Genomic DNA, 13485 nt, shown 5'->3' with positions numbered 1-13485 from the left:
GTTGTTAGAATTCAGAATGTTGGTTTCCCTACACTCTTTACTTCCCTACCAGCTACTCCTTTTAAAACTGTGGTGACCAAAGAACACAGTAGCTGCAAGTTGGGTTTAGTTTGCTCACTGACAGTTGGGTAATAATGATGTGTGGAGGGAACTACAATGGTTTTCCCTTACATGACGCTCTGCCTTCTGCAATTTCAGTTACCCGCAGTCAACTACAGTCCAAAAATATTAAATGGAAAATTCCAGAAATAATTCATAAGTTTGAAATTGCATGCTGTTCTGACTAGAGTGATGAAATCTTGTGCCATCTTGCACCATCCAGGGCAAGATGTGAATTATCCCTTTGTTTAGCATATCCATATATGATACCCGCCCATTAGTCACTTAGTAGTAGCTGTTTCAGTTATTAGAGCAACAATACATGGTATATATAGAGTTCGACACTATCTGTGGTTTCAGGTGTATTCTGAGGGATCTGGAATGTAGTCACCCCCTAACAAGGGGAGACCACTGTATAGCAAGAAGAGTTCACATTTGTCTAATGTTATGTTAGAATGTGGCTGTTGTTAGATATTAGGAGTGCTCTCTGTGGTAGAGTGTCTACTACATTATTGAATCCTGTGGTAGTTGGGGATCAGAAATGAAGGTCCTTTGGGGGTGTGTGTGTGTGTGTGTGGTGGTAGTGGTGATGTTTTTTAAATGCCCATATAGCATGCATGCATGCATTCATTTACTTATCTTTTCACTGAACTGGGGTGATTAATAATCATACAGCATTTAAGATTTTTTTTTTTTTTGAGATGGAGTCTCGCTCTGTCACCAAGCTGGAGTGCAGTGGTGGCGCAATCTCAGCTCACTGCAACCTTTGCCTCCCAGGCTCAAGCGATTCTCCCACCTCAGCCTGGGGCTACAGACACGCGCCACCACGCCCAGCTAATTTTTGTACTTTTTTTTTTTTTTTTTTTTTTGGTACAGGTGGTGTTTTGCCATGTTGCCTAGCTGGTTTCGAATTCCTAGGCTCCAGTGATCCACCTGCCTCAGACTCCCAAATTGTTGAGATTACAGGGGTGAGCCACTGCCCCTGGCAGGAAAAAATTTCTTAAAAAGAAATTTCAACCTTCAAAACAAAAGGTGTATAAACCTGAACACAAGTTGTGCATTTGGAAGAATCTGCTCTAGTCTGCTGATATTTTTTCACCCTGAAGCACAACATAGCTGGAGTTGAATTTCTGGTGAAGACTTTAATAATTCCACTTGGAAATGACATTGTCACATCACCAGTGATCTTCACAATACACCTAAAACGGGGATTTTGAAAAGTGCTGGGATTACAAGTGTGAGCCATCATGCCTGGCCTTCTTCAAGGTAGTATAACCGTGCTGCTCTTTGTGTATGGTAATAATATTACAAGCAGCTTAGAATGTAGTTGCTTGGATGAGTCAGACTATATTTAACCAACCACTACTAAGGTATATTTATTTAGCACCCTCTCCCATTATTTTTTGCTATTATAATTTAACCCTTTTTGTGAAACTCTGGTACATATGTCTAGTTGATTTTTTAGTACAGATTGTCCCCAATTTTGGATGGTTCAATTTAGGATTTTTTGACTTTATGGTGGTGTGAAGCAATACATGTTCAATGGAAATCCTACTTTGAGTACCAATACAACCATTCAGTTTTTCATTTTCAATACAGTATTCAGTAGAGTACATGATATGTTCAACACTTTCTTATAAAATAGACTTTGTGTTTAGTGATTCTGCCCAACTGCAGCTAATGTAAGTGTTCTGAGTGTGCTTAAAGTAGGCTAGAGTAAGCTATGATGTTTGGTAGGTTACGTGTATTAAATGCATTTTTTACTTAAACCTATTATAAGTTGAAATTATTTTATCGGTATGTAACTCCCATCATAAGTCAAGGAGCATCTGTACTTTCTAAGGAGAAATTTTTAAAAGTAGACATTGCGTATACATGTATACATTAACTTTATGTATACATGTTGTCAAATTGTCATCAAGGACATTTATACTATTGTATGCCTCCACTAAGAGTGTGATAATAGATGTGTCTATATAATGCTAGCTAACACGTGGTGTTACGAGTTTTTTTTTTTTTTTTTAAATTGTCAATCTGATGGAAATAATGGTAATTTGATCACTTAAAAATTCATCTAATGAGGTGAGCATCTTAAATATTCTGGCTGGTTTTATTTCATTTTAGGAGTCATGTGTTTATTGCCCTTTTTTTCGTTTTTCTGTGGAGGCCATCTTTTTCTTATTGATTTAGAAGAAGTCTTAATATTTAGATTCTTTAATTTCATAACTTTTAATAACACAATTGATAGTGTCCTTTGTCATATGTTTTATGTAGTTTAATATATTTTATGATTTCTATCTTTGGTCATCTTACACACAGTGAAGTCAAGATTCATAGAATTTAATGTAAGAGCAGGAGATTTTAATTTGGGGTTGGTCTGTGGACTTGTAAGTATTCTGAGGATGGACTTCATAGTTCTCAAATACAAATGGAATACGACATTGGAATTATACATAAATTTTTATTTTTCTGGTGACAGATTCAGTCAAATTCATCTGGTTCTCAAATCATATGACTCTTATGACTCTGTGCCCCCTTTTATACAGCGTATATATTTAAATGCCCCTTTTTTCTGTTTCAAGTGAAATTCATAGGTAGTATAATCTTCCAACCCATACAAAGGATTTAAAAAGAAAATGCAACATAATTTTTTCTTGACTGGAACAGAAAACATGGGACAGACAAAAATGTTAGAATACTTTGCCATGACCACATTAGAAAACATAAAGGCTTTTTGCATTGGAGTTACCTGGAACCGTAAAAAAAAGTTGATGCCTGTTTCTTTTAAAATTAAACATACAGCTGTACCAGTTCCACTCCTAGGTATTTGCTCGAGAGAGGTGAAAACATGTCCCCAAAATGTATAGGGAGATTTATAACAGCTTTAATAGTCCACAAATTAAAACAACTCCGCTGTTGGTCAACAGAAAGAACAGATAAACAAATTGCAGTGTGTTCATACACTGGAATACTACTCTGCAGTCAAAAAGAATGAACTACTTTTTTCTTGATGAAATGAATATGAATGAATCTCTGAAACACTGTGTTTAGTGAAAGAAGTCAGGTACAGAAGAGTACACACTATGTGATGGATTATGTTTATATGAAGTTCAGAAATGAGGCTATAGCATTAGAAATATGAGGAGTGATTGCTTATGGAAAGTGGGGGCACTGACTGGATGTAGGGCAGGAGGGTACTTTCTGAGTAGGGGAAATGTCCTGTATCTTGATTGGGGTGTTTGTTACTCCAATAGAGTTGTAGACTTAAGACCTCGGCATTTCACTATACATAAACTTTACCTCAAAAACAAACAATGAAACAGAGCAAAAATACTGATGCCTATGTCCTGCCTTCTAGAGATTCTAATTTAATTGGTTAAGGGTGTTGGCCTGGGCATAGATAGTTCTCATGTGCAGCCAGAGTTGAGAATGATGCTTTTGTCCTTGGATGTAGGCTCATCATGAATGCAACTGCTACTCATGCAGATTGGCAACCAAATTATAATTAAGAGAGGCATTGCTGTAAGCAGTAACTCTCACGATATTTGCTGCGGCCCGCAGGCGCGAACCGCTGCCGGGTTCTGGCGCGCCCTTTCAGTTCTACTTGTCGCCTGCCCCCTGCGTTACCCCGAACTGCCGGGCGGAGCAGCATGACCCCCGCCTTGGAGAACTACGTCAACCGAACTGTTGCCGTTATTACATCTGATGGGAGAATGATTGTGGGAACACTGAAAGGTTTTGACCAGACCATTAATTTGATTTTGAATGAAAGCCATGAGCGAGTATTCAGCTCTTCACAGGGGGTAAAGCAAGTGGTACTGGGATTATACATTGTAAGAGGTGACAACGTTGCAGTCATTGGAGAAATTGATGAAGAAACAGATTCTGTGCTTGATTTGGGGAATATTCGAGCAGAGCCTTTAAATTCTGTAGCACACTGAGGAAAAACTACATACTTGGACACCCGTAAATCTTTGTACAGAAACTGATTATTCTGAGGATGATATATGGAATTTTTATGAATGTGTAACTGGATTTTGACTCCTTATTGATTCATTGTAATATGTAAATTAAAATATTTCTACATTTTATTGGGGAAAGAAAAACTCTTTTTTTTTTGCCTGAATATAAGTTTGGTAGCTTGGTTTCTTTTTTTAATTAAATAGTGTGAAAATATAATGGTCATTTTGAAAACTTTTAGCCAAAAGTAGTACTTTTTGATACTTTAGTATTTATGGAAACTAGTGGAAAAGAGAAATTAGTGTGCTATGTAAACCAAGCATTCAAATAACATTAGTAGTATAGGATATATGTGTTTTCTTTCCCTGATATTTAGGAAAATCACAGGAGGGTAAATCTTTCCTGGAGTTATCTGAATCACCGGCGTTTATCCGATTCCACTGGTGGTGGTTTGCTAGTGCTTCTAAAAGTTGCTCTCTAGCACTGAGAGGTGTGGGTAGGTAAAAACATGTTTGCTTGAGAAAACAAAAATGCTAACAAGGTTTTAATAGATTGGCCCAAAATTCCAACTTGAGTATTAAGAATTACTAGCAATGGTAGAATTGACAGAGATAATTGGTAAAGTCTCTTGATGCCCAATTGATTAGGTATGAAAGTAATACGAACACATTAATGTTGAATTTTACAGACAGTATATTATGTGAAAAAAATTGATTCCATGTAGTCTTCAATTTTTAATTTTTAAGAATTGTAATATTAGTGTTTATAAATGTGAGTAAATTAAGTTTATATTGAAGTAGTGCTAGCTATTATTGTCAGCAATTTTCCGTGGTTCATTATCCATAAACCTGATTTCAGAAGACATCAACTTAGTTTTTTAAATAATTGATAGAAACAATGTTGTAAGTAGTGTTTAGATTTCCAGGCTAGTCCACAAAATTTCTGATCAACTCATGTATAGGCCAAAGTGTGTATCTTTGTGATGAGAAGAAAACAGAAAAATATTTACATCCTTGTGGAAAAAAAAAAAAAAGATATTGCTTATCCTTGACAAGATTTTTTCAAGTGGAGAGACAACACTTGGGAAAATTTCAAACAAGTTTAATCTTCCCTTAATTTACAGTCTATTAAACTACTGTGTAAAAAAACTCCATCCCTTTGTCTTTATATGTGTACAGTTAGGTTCTAGGCTTAGATAATTGTAAAATTTTTTTCAGCTTCAGGGCTGGAGGACATTTAAAAGTTGGTACAGGATATTAACCATCACTGGCCTTTGGCAAGTCCATTCATTGTGACAATGAAAATGTTCTCATGTATTTTCAAAACGACTCTTTTGACAACTACTGACAGTCTCAATTACCTAAACCTTCCCATCCATATGTGTTTAATTTCCATTAATAGGGAAACATTTTAAACATTTGATAAAAACCTTCTTAAAACATCCCAATTTTAGGTCCACAATTCCTTCTGTGCAATTCTGAAATTCAGAAATTCCTGAAAATTGAACTTTTCTCTTTTTTTGCTGTCTTCGCTTTGCTCCCGATTAAAAGGGCTGCTTGAAGAGGGCAGGTCGCCTTAGTTATGCACAAGCAAGTGTTCTGATACTGTAGCCTCACCCCTGGGCATGAACTTTTTTCCCTAATTCATTTGGTTGATAAAATATGACTTACACTGAACTGCGATGTGAGGCTAATATTGGTGTTTATTTATATCATTTTCCCATGAGAGCTAATATTTATAAATTATACTTCTCTGCAGCAGTATTTTCCAAATTCTCAGTTCTGAAGCACATCTACTGGCCTGAAGAGTTTGAATAAGGGACTGTAGATCTCTATTGCCAATGTAAATATATTAATTATAATTAGTAAGAGCAGGAGTTTTTAATTTGGGGTTGATCCATGGACTTGTAAGTTAACATTAGCTAGCAGTTAAAGTTAGTGAAAATGCTGTTTTTGAGGGGCTTGGGAGTCTAATAAAGACCATCCAGGCTTATTTCCATTAGGACATTCCAGCTTTATTTTATAATATTAAGTGTGACTATTGATAACTTTTTTTGGTCAGTTCTCTTATTCTGTAGTCTACTTCTTTTGCATTTGAGGTAGAGAATGTGTGATGATGAATTTTAGGTATCTTTGGTGGGGAGGGTACTTTTTGGTTTTGAGAGTAAGTGGTCAATTTGACTGAGATGATTCCTGTGCTGGTATCATGGGAGCATACAGATGAGTCACTAATGAGGTGCCTTACATAGTGCTGTGTCTTTTTGGTGCTGCAGAAAGCTAGTTGTCTGACGTTTTACCAGAGAGTTGTAAAACCAAGTAAGATTTCTTATAAGTTGTATATATTTTAAGTTAATATCTGAAAGAAATGCCTGTTAGAGTAATTACTAAAGTGCTTGAGTATGTCACATTTTTTAAAGCTATGTGGATGGAAGAGCAATTGTTTGTAAATGTATAATGTATATTAAAGATGATATCTGAATAAAGAGAATCAAGAGTGTTTCTACATTTGAATGCAAAAGTTCTGTAGGTCAGTGATTTCCTTCCTGACTTGTGTCTCAAAATGTATATAAAATGTGTTTGATTCAGCATTTCTTGTTTTCTTCTTAAATTGCCACTATGAAATTTTATTGGAAAATTGGAGAAATTGGCTATTGAGCTACTAGAAAAATGTCAGAATCTATCCGTAAGGCTTCATAGTTTAAAATACAGGTTTATAGATATGTGTGTGTGTGTGTGTGTGTGTAATTTGGGTGTGGAATAACTAAAACCAAATAATAGGACTTATGCAATGTGAGAGAAGAAACAATGAATTTGTACACTATGGTTCTGCCTAAACCTCCATAGCTTTTTACTGTAATATATTGTGTTAAATGATGGTATATTTATATTTAGACATTTCATAAATGAAGGTGTTTCATATTCCTGCTTTTATATTTAATACTGAGGAGTTAAGTATCTTAAATTATTTTCCCCCTTTTTTAGTAATTTTCATCAGGGCCCACAATTTTATTCAAACATATGGTTCATCGTGAGGTTAGAAAGGTAAACAAGTAATACTCGAACTGGCAAAATTATTTTTCCATGACTGTAATATTCTCTGTGTAACTATGCACTTCTAATTAAAGCCTTTAAATCTGATATTGTTAATCAATGAACAGTTTGGTTTAGTAATACTAATTAAGAATGGTTCTAAAATTTAAAACTTTGGAAATTAGGATTGTTTAATTTAGTCTAATGCGTCTGATTTGTAATTCTTACAGTGGTTGTTCATAGGATATTATCTTTTCCAGTTAAAGGTTTTTTTGTTTTCCAGATGATCTGTCTGTCCCGAGATTAATTTTTTAAAACAACAAAATATACATTTGTCTCATTTGAGTATCAGGTCATAATTCCATTATTCATAGAAGTTTCATCATGTGATTGATTACTTTTTAAAAGATAAATTTTTGATGGAATTAGTTAAGATAACTACTTTAGAATTGCTTTTTATTGCATAGCAATAATTCTCATAGATCCATCCAAATAAAGGTGAATAAATTAGTTTTTTATTCTTTTGTTCCTTTCTAAAGTAGTTTCCTGTATGCGTTGGTTGTTATTATTTGGAAACTATTAACTGAATAATATTAAATTGGCAACTTTGAGTAGGATACAACCAAACAAATGGAATTCTCAAGTTATCACTCTCAGCTATATCTAGAGTTTGCTTTTGAGCTTTAAAAACTTTACATGACAGCCCGGCCAACACGGTGAAACCCCGTCTCTACTAAAAATACGAAAAAATTAGCTGGGCATGGTGGCATGCACCTGTAATCCCAGCTACTCGGGAGACTGAGGCAGGAGAATCGCTTGAACCCGGGAGGTGGAGGTTGCAGTGAGCCGAGATGGTGCCATTGCACTCCAGCCTGGGTGACAAGAGGGAAACTCGATCTCAAAAACAAACAAAAAAAACTACTTTACATGAAATTCTTACGGAAAATAAATGAGAATGTGCCGTTACTTTACCAATGCTAAGTTGTATACTTTACCACTTTACCATGTTACTTTACCACTGCTAAGTTGTATTTGGTAGTGAAATTTTAATATAGACAAATTTTATTTTTTTATAAGTGATTTGCATTTTTGGTGTGACTATTTTCTCTTTTTTTTTTTTTTGAGATGGAGTCTCGCTCTGTGGCCCAGGCTGGAGTGCAGTGGTGGGATCTCAGCTCACTGCAAGCTCTGCCTCACGGAGTATTAAATATAAAAGCCATTCTCCTGCCTCAGCCTCCTAAGTAGCTGGGACTACAGGTGCCTGCCACCACGCCTGTCTAATTTTTTGTATTTTTAGTAGAGACTTGGTTTCACTGTGTTAGCCAGGATGGTCTCAGTCTCCTGACCTTGTGATCCGCCTGCCTCGGCCTCCCATAGTGTTGGGATTACAGGTGTGAGCCACTGCGCCTGGCCAGTGTGAGTATTTTCTTTCAAGTTGAAAGTCGAGTTCCATGAAACTCTAATATTAGATGGATTTCGGTGAAGGTTAATACCTCTGGTTGTTTGAGGCCTGCAATATAACTAATTAAGCAGTAGTGAACCTCTTACTACATTTGCTTCAAAGCAGCGACTTCGTAATTGAACATGTGTGTCATTAATTCTAGAAATCTGTTAAACATTGATTTTGCGTTGTATCAGAGGATGATGTAGAAGAGGAATGGCGCTGACTAGTGGTTTTAAGGCACAATATTGGAATCCCCTGGGGAGCCCATAACATGTACATGCCTTGACTATGTCCCAGGCCTTTTGGAGCAGAATCCTGCTGGTTGGAGGACACACAGTGTAGTTTGGTAAAATCTCTAATTCTGATATACTCATTTATATAAGATTACTGAAGTTCTATCCTCAAGGAATATATACTTTGTCAGAGGAAGGAAAACTATATACGTGCAACAACGTGGGTTGTGTATGATGACAGCAATAATAATGATAGCCAAGGTTTGTAGGGCACTTATCCTATGCAGAAGCATTGATTTTCAGGTACTGTAGACATTTGCACTAATATTGCCTCTCTATAGCACTTTCTCAATATAGCAGCCAGAGCAATCTTTTTTTTTTTTTTGAGATGGAGTCTCACCCTGTCACCCAGACTAGAGTGCAGTGGTACAGTCTCCACTGACTGCAACCTCTGCCTTCCAGGTTCAAGCAATTCTGCCTCAGCTTCCCAAGTAGCTGGGACTACAGGTGCAGGCCACCACGCCCAGCTAATTTTGTGTGTGTGTGTGTGTGTGTGTGTGTGTGTGTGTGTGTGTATATAGTTTTTTTTTTTTTTTTTTTTTTTTTTTTTTAGTAGAGATGGGGTTTCACTATGTTGGCCAGTCTGGTTTTGAACTCTTGACCTTGAGTGATCCTTCCGCCTTGGCCTCCCAAAATGCTGGGATTACAGGCGTGAGCCCCTGTGCCTGGCCAGAACAATCTTTTAAAAACTTAAATTAGATATTACTCTTCTTGTTTAAAACCCTCTAATGAATTCTCATTGTGATTACAATAAAATGTAAACTGCTTATTATGATTTATAAGGTGGGTACTTGGTCTGGTTGGGTTCTGTGATGTCATCTTACATGATTCTTTCTGTGTTCATTATGCTGTGGTCACGCTGGTGTTTGTTCCCACGTCCAGGCATTTATACCTTCTCCTTTGGTTGGATTGCTTTTCTCCCGATCTGTGACAGGCTGTTCTTACCAGATTTGTTTTTTTTTGAGATGGAGTCTCACTCTTTTGCCCAAGCTGGAGTACAGTGGGCAATCTTGGCTCACTGCACCCTTTGCCTCCTGGGTTCAAGCGATTCTTCTGCCTCAGCCTCTCAAGTAGCTGGGACTACAGGCATGTGCCACCATGCCTGGCTAAGTTTTGTGCTTTTAGTAGAGGTGGGTTTCACCATGTTGGCCAGGCTAGTCTTGAACTTCTAAGTTCAAGTGATTTGCCCATCTCAGCCTCCTGAATGAAGTGCTGGGATTACAGGTGTGAACCACTGCACCTGGCCCAGTTCTTATCAGATTTAACCTTCAGTGAGATTTCTCTTGTTCACTCTGTCTGAAATTGTTCTTCCTCTGATTCCTCTCCCCTTAATATGTTTTTAGTTCATGGCACTTAACACAGTCTGAATTTTTCTTATCATTTACTATTGTTTTTTCCTTCTTGGAATGTAAGCTCATTAAGCCCATATATCTTGTATATATTCATGCTTGTATCCTCTTGATAAATCCATGGGATCAAATAGTGTCCCTTGAAGCATCATCACATGCAAATAAAATGACGATGCAGTTAACCTCTACTATAACAAGGTATGTTAGGCTTTTTCTGTATATGTTCTCATGTGAAATTACGTTCGAGTTGAACATTTTCTGTAAAATTGTTTAATATATAGTCATGTGCCACATAATGACATTTTGGTCAGTAATAGACTATATAAACAATATTGGTTTCATAACATTATAGTGGAGCTGAAAAATATTCCTTAGTGATATAGCTGGTATATACTTATTTTATAGTATATTACATGACTCATGGGTTTGTGTTGATGTTTGTGTAAACAAACTTTCTGCACTGCCAGTTGTATAAAAGTATAGTACAGTTATGTGCAGTACACAGTACTTCACAATGACAGTAAACAGCTGTTACTGGTTTATGTATTTACTGTATGATACCTTTTATTATCTTAGAGTGTGCTCCTCCATATAAAAAGGTAGGCCAGCCATGGTAGCTCACGCCTATAATCCTAGCACTTTGGGAGGCCGAGGCGGGCGGATCACCTGAGGTCGGGAGATCGAGACCAGCCTGACCAACATGCAGAAACACCATCTCTACTAAAAATACTAAATTAACTGGACATGGTGGCGCATGCCTGTAATCCGAGCTATTCGGGAGACTAAGGCAGGAGAATTGCTTGAACCCGGGAAGCAGAGGCTGCGGTGAGCCAAGATCGCACCATTGCACTCTAGCCTGGGCAGCAAGAGTGAAACTCTGTGTCAAAAAAAAAAAAAAAGGTAACTATAAATCATCCCATGACAGGTCCTTCAGGAAGTATTCCAGAAGAAGGCATTGTTATCATAGGAGATGACAGTTCCAGTTGTGTTGTTGTCCCTGAAGACCTTTGGAGGTGGAAGACGGATAGTAATGATCCTGACCCTGGGTAGGCCTAGGCTAATGTGTGTGTTTGTGTTTTCGTTTTTAACAAGAAAGTTTAAAAAGTTAAAAAATTTTTTTTTTTAGTAGAAAGAAAAAAACTTATAAGGATATAGGAGCTGGGTGTGGTAGTGTGTGCCTGGTAGTCCCAACTACTTAGGAGGCTTGAGCCCAGGAGTTTGAGTCCAGCCTGGATAACATAGTGAGATCCCATCTCTTAAGAAAAAGAAAAAATATTCTGGTTAGCTGTACAGTGTGTTTGTGTTTTACACTGTGTTATTACAAAAGTTAAGATTTTTTTAAAAAGAAAAAGTTTATAAAGTTATAATCTAAGGTTTATTATTAAAGAAAAAAATTTTTAAATAAATTTACGTAGTTTAAGTGTTTATAAAGTCTGCAGTAGTGTACATTAATGTCCTAGACTTTCACATTCACTCACTACTGACCCAGAGCAGTTTCCAGCCCTGCAAGCTCCATTTATGATAGGTGTACTAGTTTTTTTTTTTTTGTAATCTTTTATACCATATTTTTGCTGTACTTTTTCTATGTTTAGGTACGTTTAAATACACAAATACTTACCATTGTGTCATAGTTGCCTGCTGTATTCACTACATCAGCATGTGGTACGTGTTCTTAGTCTAGTGGCAATAGGCTACACCATATAGCCTAGATGTGTAGTAGGTTATACCATCTGGGTTTCCGTAAGTAGACTCTGTGGTGTTTGTACAATGATGAAATTGCCAAACAGTGCATTTCTTAGAACATATTCTGTCAAGCAGTGCATGATTGTTTCTTCCAACAAAGGTGCTTTTGGTTAATCAGACCTTATGCCGATTATTTATTGTGAAATAAACCATCTGAAACTTAGTGATATTATAAACCGAGAAGAGTCATCATTATTACCTATCATGGGTCTAGGGCTTATCTTGGCTTAGCTAGTTGGTTCTTGCTCAAGTTCTTATGTGGTTGCAGTTAGATGGTTGCCAGGGGCCATGAGCCAGAGCACCTGCGTGTGGCTTCTCAGTAACACTTGAGTTTCCTTACAGCAAGTGGCTGGTTTCAGAGGGCAAGTGGATGAAAGGAAAAGGGCAAAAGCCTAAGTGGCAACTGTATTAGCCTTTTTATCCTAGCCTTGGATGTCGTGTAGCATCACTTCTGTTGTATTTTGTTTTTAAGAAGCACGTCACTAAGACCAGCTCTTATTCCAGTGTTGGGGAAGAAGATTTCACCTCTTGAGGGGAGAAGTGTAAAAGAATTTGTGGAAAATGTTATACCTACCACAGACCTCATTCTGCAAAATAGTGGCATCTTGTTGGTTAGGGATTAAGTTCTAAAGTCAGTGTAAATGGAAGGTATCATGATGGGGAGACCGTTATACATCTTTGTCCGGCATGGTGAGGATTTTCTATAGGTTCAAGAAAAAGTCACTGTTTCTTCCACTGAATATCAAATAGGATATATTTGGCTTGTGTTCAGTGCCTCTCTTGTATGGAAAGTATAATTAAGTACTAGAGTAACATTTAGCAAAGTGCAGTTATCAGACTTTGAGAAGCTCTGTGGAAAAGAAAATTGACATCACTGTCAAACTCGTTACAAGACCTACATTTATTGAGTAAAGAAGATAGGCAGAATTACTTGCATTATTACTTTTATTTAATTTAATTTTAATTTTATTTATTTATTTATTTGAGACGATCTCCCGCTTCATTGCCCAGGCTGGAGTGCAGTGGCCCAATCTCAGCTCACTGCAACCTCTGCCTCCCGGGTTCAAGCAGTTCTCCTGTCTCAGCCTCCTGAGTAGCTGGGACTACAGGCGCCTGCCATCATGCCCTACTAATTTTTGTATTTTTAGTAGAGACAGGGTTCCCTGTGTTGGTAAGGCTGGTCTCAAAAATCCTGACCTCAGGTGATCCACCTGCCTCGACCTCCCAAAGTGTTGGGATTACAGGCATGAGCCACTGCGCCCGGCCTATTACTTTTATTTTAAAATTTAGTTTGGAGAAATTATATAGCTCAATTCATAAATAAATATATGAATGATGCAACTACTTTCTTTTCCTAAATATTTGTTTCAAATGAGAAGGGAAATATGATTGAGTGGTCTCTTCCCTTCTTATAGTAAAAATAATGCAGTACAGTGTTTAAGGGCATATAAGTGAATGAGAGTTAGTATCGACCTTAAGCTACTGTGATATATGTCAATTAAAAAATGCTAATGTGGCAACTTTTGGAGGATAAAGCAAAAAGAAAAAAATGCTTATGTGCGAACAAG

The 13485-nt window shown here is 37.0% G+C and overlaps 2 protein-coding genes and 1 non-coding gene across 11 annotated transcripts in view; 2 read left to right on the top strand and 1 right to left on the bottom strand.

The window, feature by feature from the left end:
- The window catches only part of ERBIN (erbb2 interacting protein), a 150026-nt gene that overhangs the window by 26100 nt on the left and 110441 nt on the right, over positions 1 to 13485 (top strand). Inside the window, exon 1 of one of the 9 annotated variants that reach the window (XM_050793714.1) lies at positions 11201 to 11220. The exons of the other annotated variants lie outside the window; for them this stretch is intronic. The gene's annotated coding sequence lies outside the window, so the exon portion shown is untranslated. Of the gene's footprint in view, positions 1 to 11200; positions 11221 to 13485 lie in introns of those variants that run through there. 9 annotated transcript variants of the gene reach the window in all.
- LOC126956666 (U6 snRNA-associated Sm-like protein LSm8) lies at positions 156 to 4193 on the top strand. The gene has a single exon (XM_050793796.1). The coding sequence runs from the start codon at positions 3750 to 3752 to the stop codon at positions 4038 to 4040; it is 291 nt and encodes a 96-aa protein (XP_050649753.1). The 5' UTR covers positions 156 to 3749; the 3' UTR covers positions 4041 to 4193.
- Positions 5588 to 5722, bottom strand: LOC126957791 (small nucleolar RNA SNORA76). The gene has a single exon (XR_007726956.1). It is a non-coding gene; the product is annotated as a small nucleolar RNA SNORA76 (small nucleolar RNA).

This window comes from Macaca thibetana, chromosome 6 (genome assembly GCF_024542745.1).
Source record: "Macaca thibetana thibetana isolate TM-01 chromosome 6, ASM2454274v1, whole genome shotgun sequence".
NCBI classification, from domain to species: domain Eukaryota; kingdom Metazoa; phylum Chordata; class Mammalia; order Primates; family Cercopithecidae; genus Macaca; species Macaca thibetana.
This window is presented reverse-complemented; position numbering and strand designations above follow the sequence as displayed.